Raw genomic sequence first — 19,210 nt, 5'->3', positions numbered from 1 at the left:
ATATAAAAATTATACAAGAATCTTACCCTTGATGCGACGAACTCAACGGTGTAAAGAACACGACGATCCGACGATCCTAGCCCTTGGGATTTGCTAATAACGCGGAGAACAATGCAACGCAAATCTTTTCTCTCTTTGAAAGATTTTAGAAAAGTGAAAACTTATTAAGAAAAATGACGAAACCCTTAAATACTAATCACGCGTTATTAACAAAACCTGGCTAAAACAACCCGTAAGACCAACTTACTCGATCGAGTAAGTGACTTACTCGATCGAGTGACCCTTACTCGATCGAGTGTCACATGTACTCGATCGAGTGCCCATGAGGCATACTACTATTTCGTATAAAAACATACTTACTCGACAGAGTAAGCCCCACTCGATATAGTACCCATAGACATGGAAAATCGTAGTATTATAGGGTGAAAGCGGGTTGAGTTATATCGGGTTCAGGTTATGTTGGGTCAGTGATGGGTTAGAGTCGGTTCGGTTCATGTCGGGTCATCTTCGGGTCGGGTCATCAACGATTGACAAGTCGGGTCGGGTCATTAGCGGGCCAGTGCCAGGTCAATTTTAAGTGAAAATAATTAAGAAGAATGTGAATTTGATGTTATTTAAACCATTATTAAGCCAATTTATTATCAGGTCATCTATCGGGTTGAGAAAATATCGGGTCACGAGTCGGGTCAGCTCAGGTCGGGTTCAGGTTGAAAAAAAATAAGGCCGCTATTGGTTATCGGGTCAGGTCGGTTTCGGTTCACCCATATTTCGGGTTGTATCTGGTCGGGTCGGGTTCCTCGGGTCGGGTCAGCTTTTGCCAGCTCTAGCATTAAAGTCGCGCATACTCTTGCTCATGCGAGTCCTTGGTGGCTATGGTAGATATAGATGGGTCGAGGACCTTCCCAAAAACATTGTGAGCGTTGTTTCGATCAATTTTGAGTTGATGCATTAACCTCTGCGTGTTTGGAGCGAAAGAGGTGTATAGAAACGGAATGGTTGAGATTGTTTGGAAGGAGTATGATGGTGATATTGTACAAGAAGTTGGTTTTCTTAAGACGCGCGTGAGAAGGAGAGGGCAACAAAGCAGAAACAACAGCATCAGGACACTGCTATAAAGAAAAAATGGAATATTTTCGTCAAATCAAGGGATTATGCTTCCTTTGAGCTTAGTTTCGAATGATTGCTTTGTTCGTGGAGCATGATTATTCGGAGATGTCTCGTTCACTATACAAGAACTACTTAATTTATCGGAATATAACCAGATGATAGTTTTGGAGGGGTTTACGGCTGTTTCCAACATCATTTATCCTGAATAAATTTTGTAAAATTGGCAGTAGGGTTGTTTCTTCTTTGCCGAAATATGAAACGTAGCCACCTGGAATCTGAGGCCAAAGCGCGTAAAATATTTATACGACAATAAACTACATTAGAAGAGAATCCTTCCCGTCGAATGTCTAATTTTCATCTCTAATTTCAGTTTTATCTTCACAATTTTCAGTTTGGCCGTACGTCATATCTGTGTCGATTATAGCTAAGCTTGTCAATATCGGACCGTGGCACATGACATGTAAATGCCTATATCAAGAATCAAATTTAGCATTACCGAGCAAGGGTTGAGTGTCTTTTAGGTTGTTTTGATCACAAATTCTCATTGAAGACGGATAAAATCCTTCTCTTTAAAGAGGCTTCTCTCAAAGAGCTAAGTGTGAGGGCAAGTGGGGAAAGGGCCGTGAGAGGTCACAAGCTGAAGACTCTCAGAAGACTAATTGTGTTTTGATATCATGGATTCATGTGGCAACCAAAGTCTTAGGAACATTGAATTGAGGACCGCAATGGGGTGGAATTATAGCTTATTTAAAATTTAATGATCATAACATTAAACTATGCCATAGTATTGATCAAATATCGGACTTTTATTATCTAGACAAATATAATGAATTTGATGTCCAATTTTCGATTCGAAAATTAATCGGGTGTCAAATATTCGAAATCTTTCAAACCAATATTCGATTCGATTTCATATGTGAAAGTTTCAAATTCAGATTGTTACTGTATTAAATTTCGGATCAAATAAAAATCTATTTATTTTTAGGATCATTGGGTATTTGCTCAACCATACATCAAACATACCTGACAAAATTGACATGTCTCATATGGCATGACCTGGCACCCGAACTCAACGCCCGAGGTTGAATAGAATCCAAATTGACCCAACTTAATATAACTCAATTCGAATGTTTATTGTTTCATAATGATTATTATTAATTCAGCAACTCTCCTATAAGACCGTCCTATAACATATGACTGACCCAAAAGGAGAAAAGCCCAAAGTTAACATATAATTACATTCATATTTCAGTTTTATTTTGATTACCCGATATTTTATAATGAATACCGACATATTTAAATATGCAAGTTATCAAGATAAAGTATTATGCTAACAAAATAAACAATTTTTTTACAGATTTATTAACTTACTTAGTTGGGCTTTGGGCCATTAGGCTAGTCTTTTGCTAAAAATGGTCCTATAGAACAATTTGTGTTATTCATAAGTAACTTGATAGTATTTAAACCAAAATGACGTGAGCCCGAAATCAACCGATTCGATCCCAAATGTTACAAACCCGAAGCTGATTCAACCGACCCGAATTATCCCGAACCCGACTCGGTGACTGGCAAGAGGAGACTAAAATTGAGAATGTCCCCCAAGTCACATATTTTATACAATAATAATAATGGACCATTGTAATTGGTGGGAAAAGAGCACATAAAAATTGACCAAACTCCCAACTAAAAATTGCCCAACCACCCAATTTTCCCTCCTTTTTCTTTCATTTTTCTGGCCATTGTTCACCACCTTCATAAAATTGATAAATTAAATTAATTTATTAACCATAAATGTCACCATCTTATGAAGCCACACACCTCCTTTATTAATTTCATTCACACACATTTTTATTTATTTATTTTAATTTAATTTTAAATTTAATTTTGAATTCAATATGTGTTGATCTCATTTTCTGCACCAAACAACAAGAATGATTGATGAACTAACTCTCTTTACCTGATTCATGTTTATGTGTTACTTTGCCTACCTCAACTAACCCACCTACATTTCATTTGCCTTAATTTCTAAAACAAAAAAAATTGACAAAAAAAAGGGAATATTTTTTGTCAATTTGGGAATCTAGGGTTTTTTTATTCCTGAATTTTTAGGGGATTTTTAGTCCTTCTCTTCAACAATTCAGGTTTGTTTTGCTTAACCTTTTCTGGGTTTTTGATTTGGAAATATATGATCAATGAGCTGAACGAAATTGGGGGAATTAAATTGAATTTGAATTATTGAAATGTGTAATTTATGTCAGAAAATTGTTATTTAATTATTGTTTAGGTGAAATTATGTTGTAAAGTTATGTGGGTTGTGCATGGTTTTTGTTTATAATCAAGAATTGTTAGCATTTCTGTTAATCAAGAACTTATAATTATGGTTTCATTTTTCATTTCTTAGTGCATTTGTTTCTTGAATTGCTTGTGATTTCAAATAGTTTACTTTACTTTATTTTGCGAGGGGAGAATAAGTAAACGTAAACTATTGACTGAAACAGAAAGAGTTCTCGTTTGTAAATTGTAATAGAACAAGAAAGTCTAGTGTTGATTATTTGTTCCCTTCTTGTTTATAGTTATTTGTTGTGTAATTCAATATGGTTCTTAAGAGTGATGGTAATTATTTATGCACAAATTCTCGTATGAGACTGTTTCATGATAATATTACCGCGATTTATTTATTCAAATTATGCACATTAAATCTGGTTATTAAAGTGTTATAGAAACAATATATAGCCAACATGGCTAATTCTCATGAATCAACTTAGTTTAAGACTTTATGAGCAAGAAGGTTTCTTCGGTATTATTTATGATTTTTGTCTGACTTAGCTTGTTGTTTTCGTACATGATGTACATTGGTCTCTACAAATCGTGAATGAGCTTAAAGGTTGATGATTTCTCAATATGGCAAGAGTCGAGGCAGCTGATTAAGTTTTGATGTGTGCTTGTAGGATGTCGAGTTTGCAGGAGCCCCTTGGTTTTGACAAGCTACCTAGCATGAGCACTATTGATAGAATTCAGAGGTTTTCATCGGGTGCTTGTCGATCACAAGGGGAAGACTTGGGCATGGGAGTACGCTGGATTGAAGGAAGCCGATGCAGCACATCCAACAGCTGCAGGTCAGCGTACTCTCTTGGGATACGTCTCTTGTAAATGCATAAACTGTCTGCTGTTTTTTTTTTTTTACTGATCCCTCGTTTTTCAGTGAGGATTCTGAAGATCGTATGGAAGAAGTTTTTCCTTGGGGTAGGAAAAATCGAGACAAGTTCCCAGGCGACTCTTTCACCCGAAGGAGCCTGAGCCTAGGTAGGAATCATATGGCTCGAGACAACTGCACTAGTATCACAAGGAGTAAGGTAATAAAAACTAGTCTCCATTGGCTATCCTTTGTCTTGTGGAACTGTGAAATGATACCTTTTTTACCTTCATTTGGCAATAAAAACTTCTGCGGAACGTCTTATATGTGAGACTATTTTCTTAACGCTTTAGTGAATAGGAATACAGAACGATCTGAGTTGCTTACACGTGACACTGTCACATACGAGAGTAACCGTTATTTGGTCTGTTAAAGCATCCTTGTGAGTGGCAATGTGCATTTGGTTTGTGCATTTATTTATTTTCCTAAGTTTATACTTAAGTAGTTTCGTCTGTTGGCGTCATTCTTTTTGTGGTATTTTCGATTGTTTCAGGCTTTTTGTGGAATACCAACGCAAGTGAAAATTGTTGAAGTTGGCCCAAGAGATGGACTGCAAAATGAGAAGAACCTGGTGCCTACCCATATTAAAGTTGAGCTGATCCGAAGACTAGTCTCTACTGGGTTATCTGTGGTTGAAGCTACAAGTTTTGTCTCGCCAAAATGGGTACCTCAGGTATTAAAACTTAGTATTTGAGTTGACTGAGTTCTCATGTATTTACTTGCACAGGTTTTGTTCATATGAACTGAGTTCATTATGCTCCAATTTAAATTTTGGTTTTTTGTGTGACGCGTAAAATTCTATCCGGCCTTGGAAGATGCAGAGCCCAATCCAGTGCTCTTCTTTTCCTGCCTTAAAAAAAAATACACTTCTCCCACCCCTACCCACCCATCTTGAGATTGATTGAATCCGAGGTTTACGATTTAAGACAGTTTCTTGGTAAAACACTGAATTATACTCCCTCCGCCTCAAACAAATTCTTTACATTTGCTTTTGGACACTATTCACAACTCAAGAAAATCTTTAATATTCTCGACAATATATAAGAGAAAATATAGTCATGTGGGATCTTGTTTGATTCGTCTCTCTGAATAAATTAAGAATATCAAATTTTTATAATTTTTATCAAATACAAAATGAAAGATATTGATGGCGCAAAATGCGCCTCGATAAATATGAAAAAGTAAACGTAAAGAATCTGTTGAGACGGTGGGAGTACATTAACAGTGAGTGAGACCAACCCAAATCCTTTTAGGTATTTACCAATTAGTTATAAGGCCAATGGTTAGCACTTGTAAAGTTGTCTCGTATATAAAGTTTTTGTGTGAATTTAATTTGAATGGACATTATCTTTCATGTTTTGAGTTGGGGAAAACAATTGTGGTTAGTATAAGCCTTAATTTGGTCCTCCACAAGTTGGACTATCACTTCATGGTGCTAACCAGTTTTTTCTCTTTTCCAAAAATGTGTGCAGCTATCAGATGCAAAAGATGTGATGAACCAAGTCCGGCACGTTGATGCTGCACGTCTCCCTGTGTTGACCCCAAATTTAAAGGCAAGTAAATTTTCATGCTTTGGAGTTTGGACTTTCAGTACAAGTGTGCATATGTGATGTAGATTAGTCTCTTCAGTCTTCATAATTCGTCATTTTACTTATAGGGATTTGAAGCAGCTATTGCAGCTGGTGCAAAGGAAGTTGCTGTTTTCGCATCAGCTTCAGAAGCTTTCTCAAAGTCGAACATAAACTGCAGCGTCGATGAGAGTCTTGCTCGCTATCGTGCTGTTGTTTCAGCTGCTAAAAAGCTTTCAATTCCAGTTCGCGGGTATGCTTTCATCTGACTTGGCAAACCCGCTCAGCTTCTCATCTGGGTCGATTAATTACGGGTGGATATTTTGGGTATGGGTCAGTGCTGATTAATCTCTGAGGTGGTTTTATTCAGTCGGGTCAATCATCTCATCTTCGAGTTGGGGCTATTAAGGTTTTGTGTTTCAAATTAGTCATTTTCGTGTAACTGTGGATCTGTTCATTTTCGGGCCATATTTTCCATTCTTGGTGTACTTCGGGTTGTTTTTATGGGAGTTCCAATAACTTTTATGAGTTCAAAATTTGTTATAGTCTTAGCATGCTTGTTTATGTCATATTTTTGTATCTATCTAAATTGATAACTCAAATGTAGAATGCTTTTGTAGGTATGTATCATGTGTGATTGGTTGTCCTGTGGAAGGGCCAATTCCTCCATCGAAAGTGGCTTACGTTGCTAAGGAACTTTATGACATGGGCTGCTTTGAGATCTCCCTCGGTGATACTACCGGAGTTGGTACTCCAGGTAATGTCCTAAACCCAACGAATCCTCTAGGCCATTTATTCTCATACTCATCACTAAAAATTTCACATCTTGGCATTGTTACCCAATGCACGTCTTGATGTTGGTCAACAAGAAGTCTTGAATCTCAATAAAAATCTTACGCTTCCTGACATTAGATGATTAGATTACTTGGGCGTTCTGACCGTTTTTTCGGGTGTAAATGGAGCCACGGTGGTAGGTTTGATGCTAATGGTTTCTAACCCAGGTCATAAGTACCAGTGTAGTGTACCACCCCTCGACTTTACCAAGTAAGCTAGCTGACGTGTGCTGCTCATGTTCACCGTCTCACATGCTCATTCTAATATCTAACATTTGTTATACACAGTATGTGAAATGTGTTTTATTCTCTAATCTGGCCTCATTAAATCAAATTTGATATATTCCATGCCGCCTCAAATCCTCATTCTAACATTTTGTAATCACGGTGTATAAACACGTTTTTTAGTCTTCCATGCCGCCTCAAATCCTCTCTCTCATACATGTTCTTCCTTGAGTACAGGCACAGTAATTCCGATGCTCGAAGCTGTAATGGCTGTTGTTCCTGCTGAGAGCATTGCTGTACATTTTCACGACACTTACGGTCAATCTCTTCCCAATATTTTGGTCTCGCTTCAAATGGGGATAAGCACAGTCGATTCCTCAATAGCAGGACTCGGGGGTTGCCCCTACGCAAAGGGAGCGTCGGGAAACGTGGCCACCGAGGATGTTGTGTACATGCTTCATGGACTTGGAATCCGGACTAATGTAGACCTTGGCCAGCTGCTGTCAGCTGGTGAGTTCATCTGCAAACACTTAGGTCGTCTGTCTGGTTCCAAAACCGCCATTGCATTGGGCCGTGTTGCTGCCGACACCTCGAGGATCTCAACTTTGTGAAGGTGATGGCATGAGATGAATATCATCAACTCATCAAGTAAAGAGAGGTGAATTTGTATCAATTATATATTCTGAAAATGTATGAACTACTTATTACATACACATTGGTTGGTTAATGAAATACGGTATACGCCATACAGAGTATAAGATAAGATGCATTATACTCCAAGTTAAGACGACACTCAGAACCAATTTAAATAAGACAAAAATAAATAAATAAAACGGTTGTGAGAAGTCTTAACTTAAGACGGTCTTAAGCAAGATCTACTCGTTCGTTCGTATCATACATCGCATCGACTTCCGACTAATTTTATACTGTAACTTAAATAAACTACACTGCATGCCGTATGAAAAACCAAGCAAACTATGTATCGCCATCAAGTCCAACATGGACAACAAACATTGAACTTTTTTTTAAAAAAATGTTCAGGTAAAAAGAATATTGCGTTTTAGGTTTGCCTTGGTAAAAAAAAGGACGGTAAAAGAAAGATTTGACTGCGGAACCGTATAAGGTAGGAAAGTCTCAAGTATAGTTCTAAGGGAAGGAATTGACACCTATTCCGAGCAGGGAGAACATGCCATACGATAGAGAGATTCTAAAATTGTAGAGTAAACTATTTACACATTATAAGTAACTCAGTCCGTCTTGCTTTAAACCGTCTTATTTCAGACCATAATAAGACCTCTCACAAGTGAGAAGCACATGGGTGGTGGGACACTCTCATGTGCTTTCCCACTCACACCCTAAATGGGTTTTTTGTAGACCTGGCAAAACAGGTCAACGGGTCGGGTTCGGGTTGGGTCAATTCGGGTCGGGTCAGTTCGGGTTTCTCATTGATTTCGGGTTAACTCGGGTCGGGACGAATCATTTCGGGTTTTGGGTCTGTTTCGGGTTTATTGGTCGGGTCAGTTCGGGTCAAACGGGTCGGGCTGTTTCGGGTCGGTTCATTTTCGGGTCAATGAATAATAGAGAAATAGCCATTTCAAGTCTTTTCGGTTCAATTGGAGTTATATTTTGTCATTTTCGGGTTTGTTGGTTTCAGAACGGTTCATTTTCGGGTCGGATCAGTCATGTTCGGGTCGGGTCCGGTTTTCGGGTCACATTCGGGTGATGTAGTTTGGGTCACTTCGGGTCTCGGGTCGGCTTTTTCGGGTCGGGTCAATCAGGTCGGTTACTTTTGCCAGGTCTAATTTTTTTGTGAGAAAAAATGGTATCCGTCTGATTATTTCAGACGGATATAGCGGTCTGAAATAAGAATTTGTGTAACTACGATCGGTTTTGTTATTAACAGATTTGGAAGTACGGCTACCTTACGAAGTGACTTTCTCATAAATAGAACTAACATTCAATTCAATAACAATAACAATAGTGTTAATTAATGAAAACAAAAAAATAACAAAGCCACTACGTGAATATTCTACATGGTATCCCTCAATTTTTCGACTTTCTACATGGTACTCTTACATTTTTTAAAACATACATAGTACCCCTAATTGTTGTCATTATCACTAAATGTACCCCTAAATTTTTTTTCCGTTAATTAAACTCAGTTTTAGGTGTTAAATGATTACTTGGACGCGTAACCAATCTTGTCTTTTATCATCCCATGACATAAGGACTTTATTAGGCTCAATATTCATTTCTGGACGTAATAATTTGGCAAGGAATCAATAAATTTTTCGTCAAATTTAGCCCATATATATCAATAAATATTAGGATCGGGATGGAATAATAAATGACAAATTTGGTTACGTGTCCAAGTCATTACCTAGCGCCTAAAACCAAGTTTAATTGATGAAAAATAAAATTTAGGGGTACACCCAGTGATAATGACAACAATTAGGGGTACCATGTATGTTTTAAGAAGTGCATGGACACCATGTAGAAAGTCGAAAAATTAAGGGGTACCATGTAGAATATCACTTGTATTAATAATGTCATTTACGAGTTACGGCCGTGGTAGAGTAATTTTCATACGAGATCAGTAAAAGCTTAGGTAGTACATCTTCCATTTTTTTATATATGTCGTTTTAGACTTTTGTACAGAAGAATTTATGAAAACTAAAGGCATTGATTATGGAAATCTTGAAAATAAAATATTATTATCCTTAACACTACCTCTTATTGGTTAATTCTCTCCTCAACTAATCAATTAAATGCATAAAAAAAAAAGTGAATGTGTATGGGAAAGAAAAAAGTGCATTGGAAAAGAAAAACAAGCTCTGAAACCACATACTCCCTCCTATTCTAAATAACTGTCCCATTTGCCATTTTCGTCTATTTACATAACTGTCCCATTTGCCATATTTGGATATGGTTTTTTACTTTCCTACCCTTAGCTCTTTTCTTTATTTACCACCTCAACCACCCATAACCCATCATATTCAATATTTTTCATTATTTAACTCATATATTCTTACCCCTATACAATAATTTTCATTATTTTAACTATATTCTTTAATTTCCGTACCATTTCCTTACCATTGTCCAAATGGGACACTTATTCGGAATAGAAGGGGGGCTGATTTATATCGACGACGTTTTAGTAAATATCGACGACGTTTTTCAAAAAAAAGACGATAACTACCCTTCTACTCATCTAACACTTCCTCTCAAATTCAACTAAAAATCAACTAAATTAAAAAAAAAAATCAACAACAACAATTAACAACATGACGGATCCCGAATCACCGGTACTTAAACAACTTAATCGTTTCATTATTTGGTTATTTTTTTTTTTGTGCATCGTTAAATCTGTTTGATAATTGATTTACATCACGTATTAACCTTTTTTTTTTTTTTTTTGGCAGCTGTAAAAGAAAACTTTCTTACAATCTCATAGCTCGTTTCGCTAGTCGATGAGCCACAGAATTCAGGCTTCTAGGAATAAAACTAAAACTAATACAATGAAAGAAAGGTAAACTAGCTTCAATATCAAGTAGGATTCCTTGTGTCAAATGGTGTCCGTTCTCCACTCCTGTGATCTGTAGCAAGATCTGTAGGCAATCAGAAAACACATCCAAATGAAAAATCCTATTAGCGCTAGCCCATCTTAATGCTTCTCGGATACCCTTTGCCTCAGCCTGTAAAGCAGATTCAGACCAAAAACTCCTGCCGCCTTCAAAGATGATAGAACTGTCATGGTCGTACGCCACCCAGCCAGCAGCAGACACTAATGACGTATGCCATCCAGCATCCACTTTGACCCTAATAGTATTACACCCTCTGCCCGTGCCTATCAGATAAACCGGGAAACTATTTTCCAGTTTTTCCCGAACTTCATCACGCTGAAGACCAGGGAAAAAACCCTTTGTTCTTACCATCCCTTGGGTAGCCTCATAAGCAGCAATTGCCTCAGCAGTCGTCTTAGTTTGTAAATTGTAGAAAGCCTCGGGCGAGAATGAATCCCCTCTAAAAACGAGATTATTACGGGTACACCATATGCACCAGATGGTAGCAATCAGGCTAATAACCAAAAAACTCCCCGTTATCAGCTTCCGAAAGGTAATTAATCCAATTAATAATCCATTCTCCAACAGGCATATGGGAATCGTTGCAAGTTCGAATTCCCAAATTAGAGGAAGACCAGATCCTAGCTACAATATCGCAATCTCGGAATAGATGATTCAAAGTCTCGACATTATCCATACCATAACAAAATCTACATGAATGGTCCACACCTATTCCCCTTTTTTGGAACTCCGACCCATTAGAGACGGAATTAGTAAGGATTCTCCAAACTAATACTTTCCATTTCGAGGCCCGTGGAGTCTCCATGACCTCTTTTTACAGAAAGCAACACATGACCTGCTAATTCTAGATAAATCCTTCTCATTACAAGCCTTGTTAAGGTAAGAATCGAGAGCAATACCATATCCGCTTTTAACCGAATAAGTACCTGAAGTAGTATGCTTCCAAAAAATCATGTCAGTAGGTTGTGACGAACACAAAGGGAGGGCCAAGATTTTAGATCGCCATTCTTCACTGAAAAGCTCGGTTATTAGCTCTTATTCCATTCCCCTGGCCCTAACAGAAGGTCTTTGACCTTAAGATTTAAGGCAATCGAGACTTGACCCAGATTTAGGCTAGGGTTCATGCTAGGTGTTTCCCCATTAACCCACTTAGTGCTCCATATGTGCATGTCGGAGAGTTACCCCACTTTCCAAGCGCAATTTGGGAGAATAAGATCAAGCCCCCGCAGCAGACTTCTACAACCCCATGACAGATTCGAGGTATGTTTTGCGGACATGGAAGCAGGACCAAACGAGGAGGGGAGTACTTTGTCTCTGAAAACTTTCCCAAAGAGCGTGTCTTGCGCCGTGATCAACTTCCAGGCTTGCTTGGCCAGGAGAGCTTGATTTAGACAAGAAACGTTCCTAATCCCAAGACCTCCTCTACTTTTTGGAATACTTAGAAAATTAATACTACACCAGTGCACCGTCTTAGACGATCTCAAGCCCGCCCACCAAAAATGTGACAAAAGAGAATTGATTCTCTTGGCCACACTTACCGGTATTTTAAACACCGATAGGAAGTGGTTAGAAATAGTGGACAGAACAGAAGAGATTAGTGTAAGCCATCCGGCTGGTGACAGAAAGATCCCATTCCACGAGGAGATCCGCTTCTTAACATTGTCAACAAGCGTGGAGAAAATATCTGCTTTTGAGCTTTCAAAATCCGTGGATATACCCAGATACTTACCAATGCCCTTGTTATTCCGGATGTTAAGGATTTTAAGTCCCGCAGAAGCACGACGAATCGGAGTGCTTGGGCTAAAAATAATACCAGATTTTTCATAATTGATAGTCTAGCCCGAAGCCTCACAAAACCGCCTAAGAATTCCATCAAGCTGTCGAAAAGCATCCTTTTTATCCGTCAAAAAGAAGATAGAGTCGTCAGCGAAAAATAAATGCGAGAGAGGTGGAGAGGACCGGCTAAGCTTAATGCCCTGCAACCGTCCACAACTAATAGCAGCAGAGATATTACGGGACAAAACTTCCATACAGAGAATGAATAGATACGGAGATAAGGGATCCCCCTGCCGGATGCCACACCTAGGCCTGAATTGTTTTAAAGGAACCCCATTGAGTAACACTTCATACGAAACAGTAGACACACAGTTCATAATTAATTTTACCAAATTGTCAGGGATTCCCATGCACCTTAAAGTTTTAGAAAGGAAGGTCCAATGGACCCTGTCAAAAGCCTTGCTCATATCAGCCTTAAAAGCAAACCGACCATGGCGGCCTTTTTTATGACCGTTGATGTTGTGAATTGCTTCGTGAGCCAAGAGAACATTATCACTAATATGTCGTCCCGGAACAAAGGCATTTTGAGAGTCCCCTACAAGATACCTCATAACCCTTGCAAGCCTATTAGCGATACACTTGGTGATGATTTTCATAATAACGTTGCGTAGACCGATAGGACGGTAATCTTCTACTGTCTCCGGGTTCTCACATTTTGGAACAAGCGTAATAAAAGTTCTATTCATTTCTTTGGAGATAAAACCTGAATTGAGGGCGGATAACGCAGCATTAATAACATCGTCCTTAACAACATGCCAACATCTCTGAAAAAACGCAGCTGGGATACCATCAGGTCCCGGCGACTTTAACGCCCCTAACTGAAACGTAGCACGTCTGACATCCTTGGCCGAGAAAGGCTTCTTAAGAAAATCGACATCGTCGTCCTTGACCCGAACATCCACATTGGAAAAAAGATTAGAGCTACTCGACTCCCTTTCTATATCTGCTCCAACAGCCTCCTCATATCCCGGGTTAAAGATATTATAGAAGTGATTAAAGAAAAGCTCACCCACCTGATTCTCATCAAATGTCCAGGCATCATCTTGCAATTTTAAGCCGAGGATAAAATTATGCCCAGCACGACCCTTAACCCAATTAAAAAAATATTTAGTACAAGTATCCCCATCAACGTTCCATTTCAGTTTTGCTCTCTGCCTCCAGAACATGGCGAATGCTAAAGAAAATTCTTTAAGCTCCTCATGAACCTTATTGTATTGTTCCTCATTACCTTCATTGACAGCCACATCCATCGCTGCCTCTAATTTTTCATCAAATTCTTCCCATTTTCTATTCCATTGAAATCTTTTTTCGATGGACCAGTGTTTCAATTCATATCTTACTGATGCAAGCTTTCTCATGAGACGAAAAGCAGGCGAACCCCTAATACGTGTCCTCCATGTGTTCTGGATAAGACCCAAACATTCCTCATTTTCCAAATTCCACCATTCTAGTTTGTAAGGTTTTTTTGAAGGGCGTTTGATCAGATGGAGATTGAGCTCAACGGGAGCATGATCAGAAAGTTGGATTGGAAAATGCTTAACTGCAGTGTTTGGAAAATTAAGTAACTACTCTTTAGAACCGAGAGCTTTATCAATACGCTCATAAACTCTTTTGTTTCCCTTTCGGTTATTGCGCCATGTAAACCTTGGCCCCTTAAAAGGGATGTCCACAAGCTCGTTATCAATTTTCCAGCAATTAAAACTATTAGCCCCTGCAATTGGTCTTTTGCTTCCGCTTACTTTATCACATTTGTACTCAAGATTGAAATCACCAAAAATAATAAACGGGTACACGAAAGATTCAATCCAAGTCGAAAGCTCCTCGAGAATCGGCAGCCTTAATGAACTATTCGGTTCACCATAGAAGAGGATCAAGTACCATGGCAAGCTAGCATATTCATCCACCAGGAGGATAACAAAATTACTATACACTACAACACTTTTCATTTTTAGACCCTTCCTCCATCCAACCCAGAGCCCACCTGAGGCTCCAAGAGCATCAACCCCGTCAGACTCCACAAAACCAGAAGAACGAAGTAACGAGTTTACATGATGGACACTACACTTAGTTTCCGCTAGAAATAAGAAATCATATTTATTACTACTTACTAACGCTCTTAATTTAGGAATTGCAGGGGAGAGCGTATCATTGAAATCCCTACAATTCCAACTCAAACCTTTCATGGTGCACGAGGAGGTTGAATAGGGCCAACCTCCGCAACTCCCATATCAGCAAACTCGATGCCAGTAGCGACATCATCATCATTATCACTAGGATTCGACAAATCCATATCTTCAATGTTGTCACGGAATCCATGGTTTTTATTATACAAACCATGTTGAACCGAACTTCTAGCATCATTTAACTCAGCAGAAAAACCCTTATCCCTCATAACCCGTGCCTTCTTAACTATAAGAGTCACGTAAGCCTTTGCATAACCCACCGATATAAGCGCACCTTCATTGCCAGTAGCAGGATCCGGTTGAGACAAGCTTTTCCTCTTCTTAATCCCAGCAACACTAGCACGATTTTCACTCTCTAAGGGCACAGAAATATGATTTGATTCCGCCATCCCCAAAAACCAATGAATTACATTTATATTTAACAAGATGCAAATCCTTTATAGCATGGTCCCCAACTACTTCAAAGAACCGGACCTTTCCCTTAACATTATCAAGCATCAATGCCATTGAGAGAAGAAACATCCATCCGCAATTCCTTACCCTTCCTTACAACTGCAGTTGGTGCCAATGCACCAGTAGTACTCTTTCGCCTTACTCTAGGGGGTATAACAACACCCTTCATCCTAACTTTCTCCCCCACATTCAGAGATTGCCCAAAGTTAAGAGGCAACATGGGATTAACCTCCCCCGAAGCTCCACTCGGAATGGAGACTACCACAGAACCTCCATCAGACGTAGTAGTAATCAGACCATCAGACGAGGAAGCGTTAGAGGAAGCTAACATAACCTTGTTGGTCTGAGATTGCTTAATCATGTTCTTTGCCTTACATGACAACAAGATAGCGGCAAAGACTAATATGAGAACCAAAGATTACAAAGTGAAACTTGTAATCTGCTAGTATCTTTAATGTGTGATTTCTTTTCAACAATGTTCTATTCATAAAGCCTAAAGTGGCTGTAAAACACAAGCGTTTTGATTTGCTTATTATCGGATGAGCTTTTAGACTCTCATTGCGTTTTCCTGGGACTAGATTACAGTAGTTAATGAGTTCAGTCTTTCTCCTTTTAATAACCGCATAAGTACGATAATTCGGGTCCGGAACATCATTAACTACTGGAAATGAAAATGGGCATGACGAAAGGATAAAAGATGAATAATGAACCTTTGGCAGATCATTTGTGCGTGCCTCTTCCTCCACTTGAACCCTTTTTTGTTCTGGCGTAAACTCAGTTGTAATTTTCGATTCCCCAGTGTTCTCAACACTCGACTGAAGTTCCTCTATATCCGCATCGTTGAGCGTTTTAATTTTGATATTAAGGAGAATAGCTCTCTTATGGTTAAAGAAAGACAGCTTCTTTCCACTTTGTAGAGATTGATATGCTTCTCTTGATATGCAAACTAATTGGTTGGATTTTCGATCGAAGAATTGAAGCTTGGAATGGCTTTCTGTATTATCTCCAGTAGAGCCACTCATTATTAGAACTTCTCCTCCAATGCAGATTATTGTAATTGTTGTTTTCGGAGAAGTTGAGTCGTTGTCCAATCGAATCCACATAGGCTGAGCTAATCTTTTATTCTGTCGGCACTCTTCAGTGATCAAAAGCTCCGTTGATTGTATCGTTAATTTCATTCGTCGGCAAATTCCTGTTCAATTGAATGAGAGAATGATCTGGGGATTTTTTGCAATTTTTTAGGGTTCGAGGTTCTGATTTGGGGTTTTTTTCTCTCTCTAGGAGGAGAGTTCAAACTGTCAAGCAACACTGATTATCTGTTGCGTTTCACGTATTAACTTAGTAATAGCAAACATTGCGATTTTCTGCGTAAATCTGAAATTTGTCCCTCGAAAGTTGAGCCATGGACGAAAGTTGAAAACCAACGTTCAGCCCATGGTCCAAACGTTGGAAATGAACGTTCACTGTGGTCCAAACAATGGAAATCCACGTTCACCGTGGACCAAACGTTGGATTTCCACGTTTGGCCACGGAGAATTTTTTTTTTTTAAAAAAAAAAAAAAAAAAATCACCATGGGCAAACGACCAAACCCAACGTTTGTCCATGGGCAAACGGCCAAAACCATCGTTCCTCCATGGCAAACCTCAAAAATTCACGTTTCACCATGGATTTTTTGTTGAGTGTTGGTGGTGGTGGTGTGCGGCGGCGGCCGTCAGGCAGCATGGTGGTGTGGTGGTGTGATGTTGTGAAAAGTTGGTGGTGGTGGTTAATTGGTGGATTGGTTTTTTATTGTTTTGGTTTTTTGAATTAGAGAGGATAGTTAGTTTGTTAGTGAGAGAGTAGGAGTAGTCGACGTCTTTTGCAATGAAAACTTCGTCGATATTTACTAAAACGTCGTCGATATTTACGAATCAGGAATAGAAGGGAGTATAAACTATAAAAAGTTAATTTCTCTATAACGACGTATATTATAAAATGAAGGGAGTAGCTTTTTAGTCACTACTTCCTTCATTCAACTCCACTCTACCACTTTCCTTTTTCACGTTTGCCGACGCGTTTTTTATGCGCTAAATATCATTAGTTACGTATTTGCAAGAATTATAAAAATTAAATATTTTTAATTTACTCGTAAAGAAGAATTAAACAAGATCTCACATGAATATATTTTCACTTACGTAACGAGAGAAAATTGAAATTGAATACTCACTTGTGAATAGTGTACAAAAATGAAATTGGTAGAGTGGAGTTGAATGGAGGAAGTATTTATCAATAAGTGATGTTTAAACAGATCAAAGCGTCTTGCTTGTGACGGGTTAATCCCGTCACAAGCTGAAGACCTCTCACAAAATGGGAGAGGGACAAGGTGGGGCACCCCCATGTGCTTCCCACTCACCCCTTAATGGGTATTTTGTGAGAGAAAACAGTATCCGTCATAAACTTGTGACAAATATCGCCCGTTTTCAATGAGATTTTGTGTAAACAGATATGATTTGACATCCATGTGGCTATTAGTAAGCATTTGTCATGTCAATCAAGTAATTAATTGATGAAATTTGGTTTGGTTTCTACCCCTATTCAACCGTAGTCCGTCTCATCGGACATTATCCGTTACAAGCTGAAAATGGATAGTGGTGCTTTCATAAAGTACAAGTGGGCGTGGATAAGTGGGGTATCCATTTCCCCTCACTTGCACTATCCAATTGCATTTTGTGACGAGAGAGACACTATCTGTTTTCAGCTTGTGATGGATAGTGTCCGTCTTCAATAAGAATTTGTGATTCAACGGTCATTTATAGCAATTAAGATCTTTTTCATTTCTTTTACTTAATTTATTATTCATTGCTGATTTCTTTATATTACTTACTCCATTTAACTCCACTCTATCACTTTGCTTTTTACGTTTGTCAACACATATTTACATGGTAAATATCGTTAGTTACGTATTTGCAAAAATTATAAAAACAAAATATTTTTAATGTACACGTAAAGATGAATTAAACAAGATCTCATATAAATATATTCACTTATATGTATTGAGAGAAAATTAAAACTAAATGTTCACTAGTGAATAGTGTAGAAAATGGAAAGTTGTAGAGTGGAGTTGAATAGAGGAAGTACAAAATATGTTATTTCACTCCCACATCATCATCATCCATTACTTTCGTTTGTGATCGTTAAATCGAGTCATGAAATAATCTAAGTCGTTCAAATTAAATAGAAAGGGGATAAATGTAGAAAATCCAAATCCCCTATTTGCTAAAAGAATAGGTGATTTTTATTATTTTCCCGCCAAAATGCATATTCTTTAAAAAGAAAACTAATGATAATTATTTTCATTCACTAAATAAGAAAACTAATAATTACAATTTAATTCATCTACTATATTTTCATTAAAATTATTTTTTTTTTCATCAAACTATAATATTTTAATTAAAATAATAAACTGATATATAAAATTATAAATTGTTTAATCTTTTATTGATGCTATTATTATATTATGAGCTTACCCTGTTAAAAACAAAACTTAAATCATTGTTATTAGTTTCTTGACAAAAAAACATTAAAAAAAAACTCATTAGCTTTAGCTAAAAAATATTTTCATTAAAATAGATTTCAGCTCATTACTTAATTCTTCTTAACTATTTTAATTTCCATTTTCAATTTATCAAATAAAATACAATGATGAAAAAACAATTATAATGTACCAATGTTATATATAAGTAATTTTATAAAAATATTAAATTTAAAGTATCATGCATGTATTGCACGGGGTCTAAACTAGTTGAAAAAGAGTTTGATTGACTTTCATTTGCAATGAGTTTTGTTAATTTAGTCAAGTACCGTAACTTTTAAATTCTAATCTTTAGAGTTTTCAACTATAGTCTATAGTTTTCTAGTTAATTAATGTATTATGTATAGAAAATTTACATCTTATACTTAAATTTTATATCGATAAAAATTGGATTTTTAAGTGGTTAAATTAAAATATCAAATACAAGTAATTATTTTGTATAGTGTTTAAAAGAGATTCGTTCGCGGGATTTAAAAGCGGGAAACCAAGCACCAATGTACAACGTAACGCCATGAGATACCAAAAGCACCACTTTATTTAAAAATCCCTCATCATATTCATTTAATTTAATTCCATATATTATTATTATTACTCGTAATATGCACTTTGTATGGAATACAAGAAGGCACGATATAACTAAATGATCCGTTATTGAT

General features: G+C 37.6%; 1 protein-coding gene across 1 annotated transcript; it reads left to right on the top strand.

Annotated features, from left to right (window-relative positions):
* Positions 1-2,754: 2,754 nt before the first annotated feature.
* Positions 2,755-7,681, top strand: LOC141657779 (hydroxymethylglutaryl-CoA lyase, mitochondrial). The gene is made up of 8 exons (XM_074465120.1): positions 2,755-3,248; positions 4,056-4,223; positions 4,310-4,460; positions 4,794-4,973; positions 5,773-5,853; positions 5,958-6,121; positions 6,489-6,625; positions 7,164-7,681. Exons 2-8 carry the CDS (start codon positions 4,057-4,059, stop codon positions 7,535-7,537), a joined length of 1,254 nt encoding a protein of 417 aa, XP_074321221.1. The 5' UTR covers positions 2,755-3,248; position 4,056; the 3' UTR covers positions 7,538-7,681.
* Positions 7,682-19,210: the final 11,529 nt, after the last annotated feature.

This window comes from Silene latifolia, chromosome 5 (genome assembly GCF_048544455.1).
Source record: "Silene latifolia isolate original U9 population chromosome 5, ASM4854445v1, whole genome shotgun sequence".
Taxonomy (NCBI): domain Eukaryota; kingdom Viridiplantae; phylum Streptophyta; class Magnoliopsida; order Caryophyllales; family Caryophyllaceae; genus Silene; species Silene latifolia.
This window is presented reverse-complemented; position numbering and strand designations above follow the sequence as displayed.

Bases quoted from the DNA above. Each gene is read 5' to 3' on its own strand.
- LOC141657779 (XM_074465120.1), top strand. From the start codon at position 4,057: ATGTCGAGTTTGCAGGAGCCCCTTGGTTTTGACAAGCTACCTAGCATG. The intron at 4,224-4,309 runs GTCAGCGTACTC...CTCGTTTTTCAG, and splicing joins AGCACATCCAACAGCTGCAG to TGAGGATTCTGAAGATCGTA. The intron at 4,461-4,793 runs GTAATAAAAACT...CGATTGTTTCAG, and splicing joins CTAGTATCACAAGGAGTAAG to GCTTTTTGTGGAATACCAAC.